Here is an 18,378-nt window from a genome sequence, read left to right on the forward strand (position 1 = left end):
AAAGTTTTAACCACCAATCATCAGATGCACAGCTTGGTCTTCATGTGGGTCCCCATTCCCCCTCCTCCCCCCCCCCCCCCGCAATTGGAGCTGGGGATATCTCTGACTCTGATGCCTGGCTCTGAGTCAGGTTCTCCTAACTGGGCCACATTGTCCAGCCTGAGTAGGAAAAGAAGATGTGCCTAGTCCTGCAATGATTTAATGTTCCAGAGCAGGGTGGTACCCATGAGGGACCTCCTCCTTCTCTGAGAAGGGGAGAAGACAATGGGAAGGGCTGCATCAGGAGGGGGACTGGGAAGAGAGGAGAGGAGGTGTCAATCATGTCGTAAAGTGAATGAATGAATGAATAAATGGAAGAAAAATATTAAGTGAGGTCATCCCACAAATAAATTAATTTTTTTCAGCAGTAAAAAAAGAATCCTCTCCTATGGTACAATACTGGTACTTTTATCTAGGGGGTAACCAACAGGTGTTTAATTAGAATTAAGTTCTGCTCAGTGGGAGGAAATTTATGGCGAGTACTATAAACCTAGATAATTACTCATGGCTGGAGAGGGCACAGATGCTGGAGGGAAACCATCTACTGTCATTTTTCTAAATATATATGATTTAAATTATATTCTAAATACTTATCCTTACACTTACAGATAAGTGTAGCTCTTATGACTCATCAAAGATGCTTCTTTTTGCAACATATAGAGAATATTACAGAGATCCACAGCTGCTCAAAGTGTACAGAATGAGTGTTATTTGAAGACTTAACACCATCTGATACATCTGCAACTCAACTCCTACAGTTAAGGCTCAGGAAACATCACAGGAGAAAAGGCAGAGAGACTGTAAACAAGAAGAACAGGATACAGTGTCCAGGTAGAGTGTTCTCACTATACAAAATGCTTACTTGAATATAACCTGTATGATGACACCAGTTAACAGGTTAATGTGGATGGGAGAAATCCCACAAGGCCTTATCTTAGATTAAGAGCTATAGTTGACAGACTACAAGTGAGAGAGAGAAAACCAGTTTTCTTCAGGGATATGTGCCCAGATAAGTTGTCCACTGAACTCCTACAAAGATTGTCTAATCCCAAATGGTCAGTCCTGGACACATATACATATGAGCAATGCTAAATGTCCTCAGTAGGTTTTATATACCTCTATTCATATGCACATAGACACATATACACACAAATACAGAAATATACTAATATTATATAATATATATATATATATATATATATATATATATATATATATATAAACAAGGAAGAAGAAGGTGAAGTCATGAATTTGGGAAGGTGGGCATGTAGGAGTTGGACTTTGGGAGATGGGCTAAGGATGATGTAGAGGCAGAGTTCATGTATTATGTTATAAAAAAATAAGCAGTAAAAAATTTAAATATCAACTCTCCACTTCTTTTGAAATGGAAGGGTATTTCTTTTCAGATTGTTCATAAAATAGTCTTTAATGGCCCTTTCCTTCTTTCAATGGAGATTTTCGATATGAATAGATCATTTAATTAAAGAAAAAGTAAATTCCCATTAATTTTGTATGCTAACTACTGAACAGTTAGGATAGAAAAAAAGTAAACTCAATTAGGTCCTCACCAGGGTGCTTGCTGAGTGCAAAGCCATAGGAGCTCTTGCCATGTGTCAACTATGTTCTTACTCAAAGGAGTTACTGAGTGAATCATTAAAGATAAGGTCAGGGTGAAGCTGCTCTGTCCAGTAGTTCTGCGTGGGGGTGGGGTATGGAGTTGGAAACATTACTGCAATATGCTAATTAATTTTGCCTTCCGTTATTTCTAGATAGACAGATGTGAGGTTTTACTATAACATCTTATATCTACTATCAAAATCACATTAACAAATTTCAGCTCTCAGGAGCTTTAAGACACATTGCATTAAATGTGGAATTCAACAAACATAATTTAGCATCTCCTTGACTGAATATAACTGGGAGGAGAAAAAACTATTTTTGCCTGAGTGGGATCGTGTAATGAAAAATAGAGTCAAGTGGTTGAATCCTTCCAAAGACATAAAATTTAGGCTGGCGCAAATCACAAATAAGTCTGGCTAGACTGTGGTTAGTGTGAGACATAGGCCTCCCTTTGCCTGGCGAGGGGAAGCTGCTTACTAACATTTATTGATCCCCTAAGGTGTTCCAAGAAAATTTGTGTTTATTTTCTCACACAATGATCTCAGCATGCCTGTAACATAGGCAGAAACAGCTGCGTATTTCGGACAATACTGATACCAGAGTTTGAGAAGTCTGTGTGAGGGTCTCGGGATAATTTTCATGGTGGATATTCCTAGTGAAACAGGGCTCCTGGTGTGTGTGAAGGAGCCAGAGCCATTGCTACATTTGAACTTAATCTATTAGAAGTCTTTGTAAATGTTTGAGAATATAATTAAGGTAAATGTGTTGGAGTACTGCAATCTGTTCCCATTTTCGGGGTAACATAAATTTATACGTTCTCTTTATTTGCAGAGTAGTGAGTAGTTGTTCCTAAGGAAAGGGCCAAGTACACTCTTCCAAAAATGCCTGGGAAAAATTGTCTCAGTAGCATAAAGTACCACAGTTAGGCTTCAAATGTGGCGATCTAGAATAGCCTTTAAAATACAACTTCTAGTGACAATGTGGTCTGTAACAACGCTACTCTTTTTTCTCTTGCCCTATAAAAATGAAATTGATGTTGTTCTCCAACTCTCTCTTTCCTTTTTGAAACAGAGTCTTGCTATGTAGTCCAGCTGGCATCAGACTCTTGCTCTTTCTGCCCAAGCTTTCCAAGTACGGGTACTACAGACTTTTAAAATGAAGTCATTCCTGTTGTTTTGGAACTATTTTCAACTTTATTTATACTGTGAGGCATTTATTTCAAAGAAAAGGGAAATACTTCTTTAAAGGAAAGATAATTATAGTTTTTGTTAAGAAAGCTAGAATTTTATATGTATAGATTTGTATACATATAGGTGTGTCAAATAAAAGAAATCCTTAAAAATAATTTTTATTTCACTTTATTTTTACATCAGCTTTGCTTAAAAATTTAGTGTTATAAATGTAATTGATATATTATGCAAAGGCTGTGAGTTTGTGTGTGTGTGTGTGTGTGTGTGTGTGCTTGCACACTGTGTTCCTTTGATTAAATGAATGATAAGAGAACTACCAAAACAAAATTAATTATAAAGTATTTATAATTTACTGACTTCTACCTACAAAAAGGGTTATATTATTTGAAAGTAAAAGAGCTTTCAGATTGTTACTGGAACATATTCTTTTTTAACTCTTTTTTTTTTCTTTTTTGGGCTTGTTTGGCATTTTCTCATTACCCACATGAGGAATATTATTAAGGTACAGCTTGAACTAAAGGCAGCAGAGGAGCAAGCTACCAAGGACCTAATAGATAGGAGTGTGGTGTTTGCTAAGGACTTCAGTGTTTATTCACAACGATCAAGGGCTTGCGCTAAGGCATGCCGTCTTTCCTGCACAGGTACCGCAGGAGGTGTGTGGGAACAGTAGAATAAAAGGCAGGAGGTTTCTGCCTGAACATTTCGTCTTGTTGAGCGGAGCACCCTAACGCACTAACATACACAACTACAATAAATGTCTTCAATGCTCTGCAGATATCTTCTTCACATACAGGGGTATTTTTAGCTAGTCCTTGAAGACAAGTATACTTCACATAGGTTGAGAGAAAGAGGTTAGGACATCAGCAAAATTTTACACTTCTGAATTACTCAGAGTTGGAGGCCATACTCCCTTGTGTTGGTACACAGAACACAGGCATATATGTATGCTTAGGTATGCAAATACCTTGTTGAAGACCTGAATAGGGACAAAAATTTGAATAATAACATTAATGCATTAATGACTCAAATTTAATATTTGAGCAGTTATTTAAAATTGAGTGCCTGGTTTGTACAGAGCAATAAACTCAACGTTATGGGTAGAGGATGGATTGATTCAGAAGTGAGAGACCACAGGGAGGAAGACCAGATGAAGCTTAGGTGTAATCATTGTACAGTATGAAGATTAAAAGAACAGGGCTTGTTAGCAGTGGAAGTACATGCAAGTCTTGGTTTCATCACTTACTGTGGTCCTTTGAACTACAGTGCTATGGAAAATGTAAAATAATGTTTTTGCATTAGAGCTTTTTTTTTTTTGCATTAGAGCTTTTGTGGAATACAAAGTAGATGAATTTCAGAAAAATGCCTGTCATAATTCTTCAAGAATCCATTTGTCTATTAATTCTATTATATGCTCATTGTATCAGTGCTGAAGAAGTATACACTCAGGATGTCGGTGATTCAAAGGTGACAAAGCATGCTACACACACACACACACACACACACACGCGCGCGCGCGCGCGCGCGCACACACACACACACAAAGACACACTCAAAGGTGTATAATATTCACCAAAAGAATTTATAGAAAAGAAGTATTTTTGCAAAAAATTGATATGTTTGTAAGAAATTTGGAGTAAAAAGGAGAGGCCATGTTCTATAAATCAATGAATATGAACTATAGTAATGTTGTGAGGAAACAGGCAAAAGAAAAAGGTGGGCATAGGCTTTGTGTAGGATTATAGCAAAAAAAAAATGTTAGGAGAGGACCTGAATTACAGAAGGCATTGTAGTAACGGAAGATGCAGTGTCAAATAAAAGAGGGCAAGTATTTTTTCCCTAAGTGTATGGAGGACATGCAGAAAATGCAAGTTTAGTTAAAAATTTGTTGGACATATACCTGTGCAGATATACAAGTAGAAACTTGATGCTTGCTGAAGTTTCTAAAAGAATGTAAAGAAAAGATTAGTGATGTTCACTCACTTAACACTTATATATCAGGAAGTGTTTTAAATAACTTGCATAAAGAAGAGTATTTATTCTTTGTAAAATGATGCGTGCTGATATTAATTTCAATTTATTGCTGAGATTCGGTGTATCCACAAGTTACCAGTCAAAAAGGTTGTAAACATGAGAACAGAGCAGTATTTAGGTTTGTCTCACACATGAAAGTACACAGACTTGAGTTCAAACTCAGTTAAAAAGCAAAAGAACACAAAGAGTTGGTCCCTTACCTGAGGTTGGAGAGTGTTTAAGACTGACTCTGACATGAACTCTGGTGCCCCATATTTGACCACCTCCCCTTGATGGGGAAGCCTGGTGGCACTCAGAGAAAGAACAAGCAGGCTGCCAAGATGAGATTTGATAGCCTATGACTATATAGTGGGGGAGGAGGTCCCACTCGGTCTTAGACCTAGGAGAGAGGAATAGGATGAAAGCGGGAGGGAGGGGGTACAGGAGGATACAAGTGTCAGGGTAAAGTGATAAAGGCAGATCGAAGGCTGAGGTCTGCTACTGGAGACCCTTCTCAGAACTTCATGTCACTGCTGGGGGTTATTTCACATGTCTAGAAGTTCCCAAGGCTAGCATTTTCCCAATTAATTTTGTACTTCTTTCAAAAATAAGGTTTTGATTGGGTATTCTGCTTGTTGGCATTCTCTAGAGGTGCAGAATTGACAAAGTAAATGTATACTAAGAGGCGATTTGTCAGACTGACTGCCCAGCAGAGCTGAGTAGTCCAGCAATGGCTAGCTTTATCCCGGAGAGGCTGAGACTTCAGTAGTTGTTTCAGTCACTGCTCTGGTGCTGAAGGACTGAAAGATTCCTAGAGAATCTGCTTAGAAAGCCAAAGAAGCTGATTCCAATGTCAAGAGTCAACAGTCTTGACAACAGGGTGATGCTCACCAGTTAAGGATGAACATCGGCAGCCAACCATAGTCCTGTATTTCCCTCAGACCTCTTTATATCTGGGCTGGCAAAAGCTACTGCCCATCCACAGGCACACACAACATTCTATTTATTAATTTGTCCCTGGGACATTCAAGGTTACATCCAAGATCATTCATTATAAGGATTCAGTTTTCTACCATGCCCCTTGGTGTCTCAACAAAAGGAAGTAAACCTTTCTGTTCCTTGCCTAGTGTTAGGCAAGATAGGACAAATGGCTGAGATACCTATTAATACACCAAAGCTAACAATGGTTGCAAAGTTTTATCAGCATCCTTCAGTCTCTTCCTGTTACAGGTTCCACCTAGCTGGCATAATTCACCCTGTATGCTAAATGTCTCTAGTTCACACTGGGCTGGACTACTTTCCCCCTAGTGTTCTGCCCGATATAACTGTAGCCATTTTGGTGACTGCCCCCTTTCCCCTTTGGCATTCTGACCTCTTGACTCCAGGTTCTTCTCTGTTTTCTCTCTCTACTTCCCATTCTCCTTATATGGCCCATCTCAGCTGGCCAGTCATGTTCAATCTAGAGCCTTCCAGGTGCCTTTGGCTGTGGTCTCCCTCACATCTACAATAAACCTCCTCTACCGTGCCTGGAGATAGTCATAGACTCATTTTCTTTCTTCCTTCCTTTTTGTTTTCATTCACTCATGACATGCATGTTTTCATGCAATCCTGCTTTTGGTCAGTCTAATAAAAGATGTACAAATCATGTCTTTAATAAAACAAAACATGTCTCAAATAAACAAGATCTCTCAGAACTCAGTAGTAGGGAACCATATCCAATCAGGAAATAGACATAAACTGATACTTCACTAGAGATAATATATGGATGTAATATAAGCCGATGAAGAGACTATCATCATTAGCTTTCAGGTGATACAAATTGCAACCACTTTGAGTTATTACTACACAGCTGTCAGTACTTACCATTCTACATCCACCCAGCTGAGTTCTGCTCTTTGATACATCTGTCGCACATTTCTTTCAGTCTCAATGTATAAATATCCTTGGTGTTCAGTGAATTCTTGACCCGATAAAAAAGATATTTATTTTTATTTTTTACGTGTATGGATACTTTCCTTGTATGTATTTATCTGTGTCATGTACATGTAGTTCCAGCAGAGGTGAGAATAAGATTCAGATACCTTGGAACTAAATACAAATGCTTATGCTTTGCTATGTGGGTGCTGGGCACTAAACCTAGGTCTTCATCAAGAGCATCAAGTCCTCTTGAGTGCTGAACTGTCTTCCATACCCTCTTGTCAAACTCATATCACAGGCACTTTCAGGAAGTCCTTAATAATTGAGATATTTAACTTTGATTGAATCTAATGTTCATAAGAAACCACAGTGTTGTGTTTGTTGTATGTTAGGTTCGGATAGTGAGATTATCAGGCATCTTAACTTGGAATTTTAAAGTGATTGTTAGATACCTTCCTCTAGAAATAAAAATACCTTATAGTCCTTGGTTGGTGTATCAGTCTCTGCACCACCCTCCATCTATGCCTTGATTTCTTGGCTCCGTTGGTCTCCTATGGAGCTTCTGTCCCCTCCAGGTTCTTCTATCCACCACTCTTTCATAACACTCCCTGCATTCCACCCAAAAGTTTGGCTGTGAGTCTCAGCATCTGCTCCAATCCCCTGCTGAGTGGAATCTTTCAGAGGACCTCTATGGTAGGCTCCCTTCCTGTTCCTTCTCCTCAACTGCTTGAGTGTCTATTGTACTTGCCCCTGAATGAGAATTAATCATTCTCCCTAGGGTCTTCCTTGTTATTTAACTTCTTAGATCTGTGTAGTATAGTGTAGGTATCCTGTATTATGTGGCTAATATCCGCTATGAGTGAGTATATACCATGTGTGTCATTCTGGGTCTGGGTTATCTCATTCAGAATGATCTTTTCCAGTTCCATTCATTTGCCTGCAAATTTCAAGGTTTCCTTGTTTGTAATAGCTGAGTAGTATTCCATTGTGCAAATGTACCACAGTTGAAGGACATCTAGGTTGTTTCCAGATTCTGGCTATTAAGAATAAAACTGCTGAGGCCTAGGGAAGGGGTGCTGGGGGATGAGGGAAGGATGGTGGGACCAGAAGGTGATGAGGGAGGGGGCTACAATTGGGATATAAAGGGAACAAATTAAACAAAAAACTAACTCTGGTAGTAATGATAATTGGGAAATTTGAGACATACTGAAAAGAAGTTGCTTTAGGGGAGATTTCCACTATAGTGACAGAAGTTTGCTGTTGTAAACAAATTAAAATTGCTGTGATTACTTTTTTTTTTCTACAGCTGATGCCAGTGCCCCCATGAACTAGCCATAGCAGGAATCAAAGGCAATGTTTCCTTCCTCTCCCTTATAGTAGAATGTTTTGAGGACTTTGATAGCCAAACAGTATTTGAGTGTAATCAAAAGGTATTTTTTTGCCTGTAGAAGAGAAATTGCTTTTTATAGAATGAGCTTCCTTCTTCCTTTCCTTCTTGTTTTTCTCATTTGTCCACTCCTGTGTGCTTGCTTGCTGGCTAAAATCAGTGACAATAATGTTCCTTAGCAGTTCTAGTATGAATGCCCAGAGGAGAAAAATCACTTGCCTTGAAAGCCTGAACAACTGCATTAGATCTCTCAGGTTGAAAGGACATTTTGACTGAGTTCAATCCCAAGCTTGAATGAGAAGGCCAACCTTCTCCACATATCCACCGAGACATGTGTGCAGCTCCATGTACATACTACTAATAAACAAAATTAGAATGCTAAAAGTCTCCAAGGTATACGGTTATATAGTAGAAGAACACAGCATTGTGAGACAAAGAACAACAATGAAACCTCCTTGGCTCCTAAAGAAGCATCTTTGAAAATTACTTTTCTACAAGTAGATTTTATTCTTACTTAACACTTAAATATTTGAGTGGTTCAGCATTCCACTGCCACTCAGTTACACCACAGCAGCTTTAGTTCTTGGAGAATCTTTTATCTTTGCTGCAGCTTTAGGAAGCTATGTCATGTTGTAGTAGTGTGGACTACACACTATAAATGTAGTTGACATACCTGTAATGCCATACATCTCTGTAGACTTGCTTCTAATTAAAATGACTCTGTTTGCTTTAGTAAAATCCTCCACCCTAAGATCAACACTACTTCCCAGTAACAATAAAATCATCAATACAAGAATTCAGTTGCCTGCTGCACTTCATTGATGGTACTTGGTGTACTTCTAAATATCTATAGAGTTCAGTTTTATCAATGTGAAAATAAGCCCTTGTCTTTTTATGTGTTTCAAAGGAAAGTGGAAGTTTTCTAAAGTTTATTTAGAAGATATCCTCCATTACACATCATATTGTCACTTAGATATTTATAACAATGCTTAAGAGTTAAAAAGTATATGTTTGTGTATGTGCAACTCTGTGTGTGTGATGCACATTTTCCTATATAGATGATACACTGTTAATTCAAAAAAAACATTTTAATTGGATTTAGAGAAAGAGATCTTTAATTCTATTTCCTGTATAGACTTAATCTTTGTATTTTCTAGTGAGCCAATGAATGTATTGGGGTATTTACTTGGAACATGGGTAAGGAGTTACAATTTGTGTTGGCTTCAGCTATTTTAAAAAAGGAAGTCAATAGTCCTTTTCCTCTGTGGTCAGTCAGGCTAGGAAGTCTATATCTATATGGGTTATCCTAACTGTTATTGGGAGAATTTATGTTTTTTTCTAAAAATCACTGCTAATAATAAAAATTATATTTGCCCTTGATTGATTTTTTAAATTATTGAATGTTTGCAAATCATCCTTTCTGTGATTATAAAATAGCTAATGTTTTGCAGCTATAAATAAAAATAAGTTTATTCATCTAATTTATTGTTGTTCTCTGAGTTCTACTTCCTTTGTTATTCCCAGTGATGTGTACCTTCCATACAGCCTTTTACAACATCAATAAGACTGTTCCCCAGAAATTCCATGTGTTTACATTGTTCTGCAAATAAAAATAATTATTTTCTTATTAAGTTTGTACAAGCTGCTTATGATCAGGCATATTAGAGTAGGACTTTGGGAGGTGGCATGGTGGTCACACAATGGCATACCCTGTCTTAGGGTGTGGTGAGTTCCTGGGGTGTGAACATCATATTTATGTGTGTTTTTCAGTTCAGGGCACTTCATTTTTTCAATGAATCATAGTATGTGGTTATTTTATTCTCACATATGCATTTCCATTTTGGATGTCCCATACCTTTGCAATCCTGTTAGAGCAACATGAGATTCATATGCATACATGTCTATTGCATTTATACAGCTCATTTCATAGAAGGCTTAATAAAGACTTCAAATCCTGCTTTCCTTCCTGAATGCAGACACTCTCTTGAGGTTCCTTGAGAGAGATTTGAACATTCACCTCCAAAGAAAGAGAACAAGTTGTTTTCCTTTCTGAAATATCCTTCCTTTCTTTTTGAATTAGATCTTGAAAATTTTAAGACCAGAATGAGAAGCACAGTGTCAGTCCGTGAAGGCCAGGGGGTGGTGCTCCTCTGTGGACCCCCACCGCACTCCGGTGGTGAGTACTAAAACCTGTTCTGCTTATCGGATGCATGACCTGCACTTCACACTCCAGGATTTGTTCTTAGACTTACCCTAAGGAGCTGCACAACCAGCTTTAGCTTCTTATGGCTGAACTGGAGCACAAGAGACAACAACTGTTGGCCAGGCTCCATGGTTCTACCTTAGAGCATCTGGATTTATTTCAGGTATTGGAGGTGTCACAGAGTCCTCTCTTTGGGAGTGTAGAACAGTGATAAAATAACTATGTAAGTCTGGTGAGATCGTAGGTGAAGAAGAAAAGACATCTCTTCAAATAAGACACATTAGCCCTTAAGATGCGTGGAGTATTAGTGAGTACCATACACAGAAGCATGGCTCAGTTAGTGCTTTGCTAATCAGGGAGATGACGGGACCAGGTCAGAGTTAAATGTATAGCATGTGATTCTCACTGTCCTGACACATTGCTTTATAGCTTACTGGACTACCATCCAGGGGCCACTCAGCATCAGGATCTTAACTGTCTCAGTTTGCAAAGTTCTGGCGCATTACCTGCTTTTCTCATTCTGCCCCCAAGCTTCCTTTCTTACCCAGCTCCTTTGTTTTGCTTTCACTAGAATGCATTTAGCTCATCCAGGCAAAATATTATGTCTCTCCTGAGAGATCACCCCAGCATCCACCTCACATTCGAGCCTGAAGCAATGCCTTCAAGGCATTCTTCACCATGGCTTATTATTTCATTGCTTTGTGGCCTTCCAGGTCTCTAACTGATTTGTATATTTTTATTGTCTCATAAAACTCTTGTCTAAGTCCTAAGGCTGAAGTGATATAGCTAGGCTTTTAATGATGATCCCAAAGTCAGAGAAATAAAAAGGAAAATGATTTCAATACATGACTCCTAATCCCATGGGTGTAATGTGAAAGCAAATATGGTTTCTAACACAGGTGTGGATTATACCTAATAATCAATAGAAAATGACTGAGGAGTTATAGTCTATGACGGTAGGCATTATTTTTTTTCAGCGATTGTATTGGGTTCTTTTATCTGTACTACCCATCTTCACCCTAATCCCTTCCAACCCTGAGACACTAGGTAGGAGAGAAAGAAGTTTAGAGGGGAAGAGGATGTACATCTCTTTAAACTACTTCCTGCTGATTAGGGCTGTTGGGTACCTTGGGCAACTGCAGGAAATCTCCAGCTTCTTCTCATCAACCACAGCCAGGAGCAGCAGCAGCAGGGCCCAGTGTCTATCTTCTTCAGGTGCGTCCATCCATCTCTGGGCTCTGGCCTTTATATCCTCTCCAGAGACCCCCCAGAATTAACTATTTGCAGCTGGCAACAATCCTGTCCCTTCCAGTGTATGAGGCAAATTATAATCACCTGCTGTGAAGCAGGCTCTTATCCCACACCTGGGATTTAAACAAGACCATATTCACCACATAACTGGGTGTTTAAAGAAACCAAAACTCTCACTACACATGATACACGTGTGTATGGATGCAAGCCATCATTAACAGTGTTTTACTTGCAGAATTTATGAAAGTATTAAATCTCCATGAGCATGTTCTCTTCAGAGGATCACAATGAGACAGAAATAGAAAGGCTTGAAGAAACCCTGAATTATATGTATTATGAATCTTTTCATCATAGATGGACGTCATGTACCCCAAAAGAGGCTTACCACACCCACAGTGCTATTGCCAATCTTTTTTCAGAGAATCTCGGTGGAGTCCAAAGGGTAATAACTGTACAGATATTGCTCATTTGGTAATTTTGAGGTTATGGAATTAGGCCCAATCCCAAAGGTTTCTGTTTGCTTGTTTGCAGTTGGCTTAGATCTTTTTAATGTCAGCATTGTGATCAGTAGTAGAACTGCTGTTTAGTGACAGTTAACCATTACTCCTATTCTTTATTTGTCATTGTAATTCCCCTGGTTCTATTTCTCTTTATATTATTGGTCATGGCCAAGTTACATTAAACCTGTTGTTGGGGTTTGAGACATAGGTCAGGATAGAACACTTCCAAGCATGCAGAAGATCCCAACACTAGCAAATTTTGTCTTGTTTTAATGAAGTAAACTCCTAACTTTTGTTTATTTGAATACTTCAATAGTATTCTATCTAAATAGAGAGGGGAGATGAACTAACATAGCTCAATGTAAGAATTCAGTAACTTGTCCATACTTCAACCTGAGTCACTTCCATTAAGAAGAGTCAGTTGTTTATCTAATCTCATTAAAGCAATCTTCCCCCATAGTTTGAAAGAATTAACAACTTTATGCTGGGTCTCCATATAGCCACTGATCAGAGAAACTGTTATTATATGAGAAATGTCTTAGTCTTTCCTTTATTCTGTCATGCCTTCTGTCATTTGTAGTTTATTGACTTTTTGCAGAACAATCCAGGATCTCTCTGATGAAACTGTAAGTAATGTCCTAAGTTACGACGAGGAGAATGCCAAGAAGACAAACCAGAAATAATATCTTCAGCATAGATTTCTTGTAGAGTCATTATTAATCTAGTTTCCAATAATGATAATTAGTACAATTTCCATGTAGATGCTGGCCATCATAAAATCATTAAGAATGCAAATGTACGAGAATAATCACCCTACTATCAGGTCACAAGATTAGTGTGTAGGTACCTCATGATGACATACTAATTGAACAGAAATTCACAGGCTAATCAAGTTATTCCATACACATATTTTCATAAAGAGTTGTCTTTGCAAAATGACTGGTAAAATATGTTGAGCATGGATAAAAGTCTATCTTAGTGTTTCATAAGCAAACTAGCCTCTGCTGCACGTCTGTGCTATGTGCAGCCATTTGAACATTCCGTCCTGTGCAGTATCATCCACTTCCAACAACATAGCCTTTGGGATGTGAAAGGGGAGGGTGAGAGGTGTCAAGCAGCAGGTAGTAGAGGTTGAAGCAACTTTGTGCTAAAAATTGCTGTGTAAATTGTTGGTGTGACCAAGGTGAGATCTGATGCTGCTCAGCCAGATGGAGTGGGATTTACACCCTGTGGAGCTACATCTTTATTTCTTTTTCTCCCAAGACGAATGGGCCAAAATGTAAAAGTCATCTCAGGTACTTTAGATGGTACGAAAAAGAAAATGTCATCTTTGTGTTATTTTGTTGAGCTAGTGGAGACATTATCAAGACAGAAAGACCCACTGCTCAGTGTGAAGGGATGCATGATTCTAAACAATTTCCCCGAATAATTTTATTCGAACACATAGCTTCCCTTGTTTTAGAATTCAGTTTTCCTAAACTAAAATTTGCTTTTTATGACCCAGTCATACCTGAAACAGGGACTCTTTTTAAATATTGGCATCAAATGTCTTTCAGAAAACCATCATAATTTCCGCTAAACAGGATGTAGAGTTGATTCACTTTAAACCTTGTGTCCTCTATTTCCAACACAGCAGAAACCAAGGCAGAGTGCCCAATAGCTTTATCCTAGTATAACTGGCCTCATCAAAACTGAAACCAGGATTAAGAAGCTGATAATTGGTGGATTTTTAAGGATTTGTCACCTACAGTAAGCTGCAGAATACTGCCTCTAATCTATTTGCTTCTTGTTAAGTGGTATGTAAACGCATCAAAGCAAAGAGATAGAAAATCCACCTATAGGCTGAATGGATAACATATCACAATTATGTACACATTTTTCTTATTTCTGTCAATACTGATGTGACCCTTAACATTATTGACAGTCAGAAATCCTAACTGATCCATAATGGCATTCACCCAAGCATATTCTAAATCAGTTGACATATAAGCCTTGGCTGGAATCATAGACTTGATTGCAAAGCTTTCCATCTCTAAAGGGAAATAATTGGTAGAGTGGATATGGCCCAGTGTTGCACATTAATTTTATAGTTGGATATGAAATCCTGAGTTTCTGTAAATTGCTTAACTGTAGAAACTGTGAATTAAAAAATATTGAATTAGCCAGCCTTTCTTCCATCTTTCCTTCCCTCTTTTCATCTATTTGTCCATCACCATTTCCATCTATCCATTTTATTTTACTTTGTTTTACAAATATATCCAGTGAATAACTGGGTACGTGAACCTTGTTATTTGTCTCAGAAAATTTTTACTGCTGTACCCCCAAAATGCTTGATATTAAGCAGAGGAAAACCTAAGAGCCTTCAGGAAATAAACTTGATTGTGATACATTCAACTCACTTGTTATTGAAAATATTCAGAATAGAACCAATCCCTACTTGTAAAATAGGGGGCTAATTTGCAGGAATTTGAAAGGCCATTATGTGTTCTCAGGATGTTGGGTCCACGCTGCAGTGCTGATGTGCTTTAGCTTGAAACTAAGTAGCCCCAGAATGAGGTCAACAGTGCTAACATTCAACGTGATAGTAGATCTTTTTAAAAATGAGTAGGGCTATTTTTTAACATCAGCAAGCTGAGGCTCATGGTGCTTATGGAATTTACACAAAGCCACACAGCAAGAGATTTCAGCTTCGGATGTAAAACTAATATATTAACATTTTTTAAGTAAAGGAAATTTTATGCACATATAAGTTACAACTTTGAGTGTCTGGTTGATATGGCTTATTTCAAATTGCATTTTGTTATACTCTTCAAATATTTATATCTGGGTGAAAATAAAATAAGCATTCCAACACACACACACACACACACACACACACACACACACACAGTATATAGGAGCCATAAGTTAGGCTGGAGCTAGACCACTATAATTTGGACTATGTTCTAACTCTGGAATTTGGAGCAGGTTTCCTTACTTCTGTGTCTATCTTCTTGTGAACACGTAAAACATAATCCATCATTAAGCAATCATTGTGAGAGCTTAGGAAGGAAATACACATGAATTATTCATGTCCCACTCATTTGCAAATATGCCAATATGCCACACTCCTAATATATTTATCATATGCCAAAGCATGAGATTAAAAGTGCTTCATGTGAATCCTTGAAGAATGATTCTGTTGTTTTCTACTACACAGCAAGATTTTCTTGCTTGAAAAGTTTAGACAACAATAATATTCTATATAACTCTGTTTATCTCCTGTTTAATTTTTCTTGCTTTTGTTGGTTTACTTTTAAAGGAGGATCATACTATGTATCTTACAGTAACATCAAATTTGTAATCCTTTTTTCTCATCCTTCTAAGATTTAGGATTATATACATGTACCATCACCTCCCACCAAGACTTGCTATTTAAAATAAGAAGTATGGCTAGAGATAAAGGAATGAGGAATGCCAACCCTATGGCAACAGCAGTGCTGAGCCAGCCTTTCCCCGTGGCCTCTCCCTTGTCCCCTTAACTAGAGCCCACAGGTAGTATTTTCCACCAGGCTTCAGGTGAAGGAATGCTTCTGTCAAACGCTGGGCAAACCATAAGCATTTTCCCCCAGGGAATTTGGTATTTGGTTTGAAAGCATACAATCTTTAACTTGAGAACATTAGAATGGTTAGAATAGTTCCTTTATATCCTGTACACTAGTTATCATGAAACACTGGTGTCCCGAGGTGAGAAATGCAACCTTATAAGACAAATAACGACATGTGAAAAAAAAAAATAAGGACTGAGGTGTGCCAGACCTGATGTCTCTCTCGTTCTCCTCCTTTATAGCTACTGTCATTACTGAGATATTGTTCAATATCCCTACACCCACACATTGCATTCCGATCCTTCATTGCAATGGGCAGTGTTTGTGTACACGCACATGCATATGTGTGTTTTTGTTAACAAAATGGATGTGAGGAGAAATGGAAATTTAATTCAAGAACTGTAGCAACATCTGTTCCCCATTTTGATAACTCCCTTGGCATCCGTCTTACATTACTGTTATGAAGACATCACAGACAGTCATAAAAGGGTCATGAAAAGCAACAGGAAGAAAGTGTATATTTGTTCATCCCTCCATACACTCTCAGTTTCTATGTGAGAATCTCCTCAGATTTCAGAGGTGTTGACCTGACTATTTCTCATACATCTTCTAGGTCCTGCAAGACTCCAGACTTCCCCTCATACTATGATCTTACATCCCTTAAATGTCTGCTGAAAGACAGGAAACTTGCTTTCTCTCTCTCTAAAGGCAGCTGACTTCTTATTACTCTCTCTTCTCTCGCCCCAGATAATAATCAGCCAAAGCCTGAAACCCATCAAAAAAATTACACAAGGAAACTTAGGAGTCTGAATCCACCTCAGAAGAAACAGTGCTTCAACAAATATTTATTTTAAATCTTGGATTTCTGGTTGAGGGTTACTCCTGTTTAAAAACAAAAAATAACTCATAAATTTAGCATTCCAAATATGATAAAGCTTTGTACTTAACATTTTCCTCTAGGATTGAGGAGGAAAACAATGCTACCACTATGCCAGAGATAAGAATTAGATTCTTCACTAGCAAAGAGAAGAGATAAAATAATGGTTGCCTTGTAATTTTTTATTTAAAAATTATAAACTTCTGGGAGTTTATTCTTTCCTTCTACCATGTGTGTCTTCAGGATGAACTGCCCTTGATTACCAACCTCAGCTTGTCAATCAAATCCTGGTTGTCAGGCTTGGTACCTGGCACCTTTACCCACTGAGCCATAATGTTGGCTTGATCTTTGTGTTTGAATCGAATATGGAGAACCTATATGAATAAAGAAACCTGAAAATACATTAGCTTAACTTGAATCATCTGGCCCAGGTCCATTCAAATCGCCTGCTTCTGACCTTAGCTTCCCTTCTTCCTTCACACCCTCCACCTGGACAGATTGCTTCAAGATGGGGAAACAGGAAAAAAGAGAAGTGAGACTTTTAAATTGGACTCATTGGAACTTCGCCTATGTGTCAGCACTATTGATACAGGCCCCTAACTGTGAGCTAAGGAGTTGAGGATATTGACTAATCTTACCAATGTTCACTGCCTAAGAGGAAGTAGAACAGAATTGCAGGTCCAACGATCCAGGTGCTGCCATTTTTAAGTAGACAGTCTTGACTTAAGTAAGTGCTCTGGGGTCTTGTGTACAGAGAGCTCCTACCCTGTGGGTTAAGGGCAGCATTCTGTGAATTTCATTAGCTGCCTCCTAAAGCCGTATGGAAGACGTGCTCAAATATGTGTTCTGTAGCCCAGCCCCCAGGTCAGACCCCAGAGTGCAGTGTCCTTCCTAGAAATCTACAGTATTCACCCATGACTCAGGGGAATTTTGATCCAGGTGGCCTTCAAGCCACAGTAGCTGCACTTTGCCTTCAAGTCACATGATTCTAATGTTTTTGAGCAAGTGCAGGAGCAGAAGTGTTTTAGTGAGTAAGCTTGAGTAGGAATTTTGAACTTAGCAAAGTGGGTTATTTTGCGTAGAGCACCAATGCTTATTTATTTATAAGCCAGGCAGTTCCAAGCTCAGCAGAATGTTTTCATCATTAACCTCAGCTGCACTGGAGAGCCAAGTTGCTTGTATAGCTAGCAATGTAGCTGAGATTTTCCCCAGCATGTTTCCATGTGCCCAGGAGTGGAGTAGCAGATAGGTACCCAGTCATGAACTGCATCTGTGTGTGCTCACAGAAACTCAACTCATTTCCAGGCAGTTGAATAAGCTCTCATTTTCAGAGGCACCAAATTGGCACTTCCTCTGGAATAGTTTGGATTTGTGTCCGTTTCTATCTGTGTTCATTGACTCTAAAGGGATGGAGTGTGCCTAGAATAAAAATGAGAGGAATCTTCTGTGGACAGAGCTTCAAAACTTACCTCCATCTGTTTTGGATCTTGCTTTTATTTAAACATGTTCTTTTTGTCATTAAATTTTGAAATGATATTAATTTTTAAAAATAATAAATCGGGAAGAGAATCATGGACACAGTTTTAATCAAGATTTCTATATTCTGTCTCAATTTCTATTTGTAAGAACTACATAATGATCACCATCCTTATTTTGGGGGTCTACAGGGTACAGTTAAGTATCTCAAATGAAAAATAAATGGCATACATTTTGTATTCTTTATTTATAAAAAGAGAGAGTCTCAGGTGTGTTAGTTTGGCTTTGAACTTGATGTTGTAGCTGAGAATTACTAAAAAA

At 38.3% G+C, this 18,378-nt stretch overlaps 1 protein-coding gene across 2 annotated transcripts in view; it reads left to right on the forward strand.

The window, feature by feature from the left end:
• CNTN3 (contactin 3) overlaps nt 1–18,378 on the forward strand; it is a 351,187-nt gene that overhangs the window by 178,241 nt on the left and 154,568 nt on the right. For both annotated transcript variants that reach the window (XM_084766357.1, XM_084766358.1), the window contains exon 5: nt 10,244–10,339. In XM_084766357.1, the coding sequence (XP_084622483.1) occupies nt 10,244–10,339 (96 nt within the window). The remainder of the gene's footprint in view (nt 1–10,243; nt 10,340–18,378) is intronic.

This window comes from Acomys minous (assembly GCF_964271855.1).
Source record: "Acomys minous genome assembly, chromosome: 17".
NCBI lineage: Eukaryota > Metazoa > Chordata > Mammalia > Rodentia > Muridae > Acomys > Acomys minous.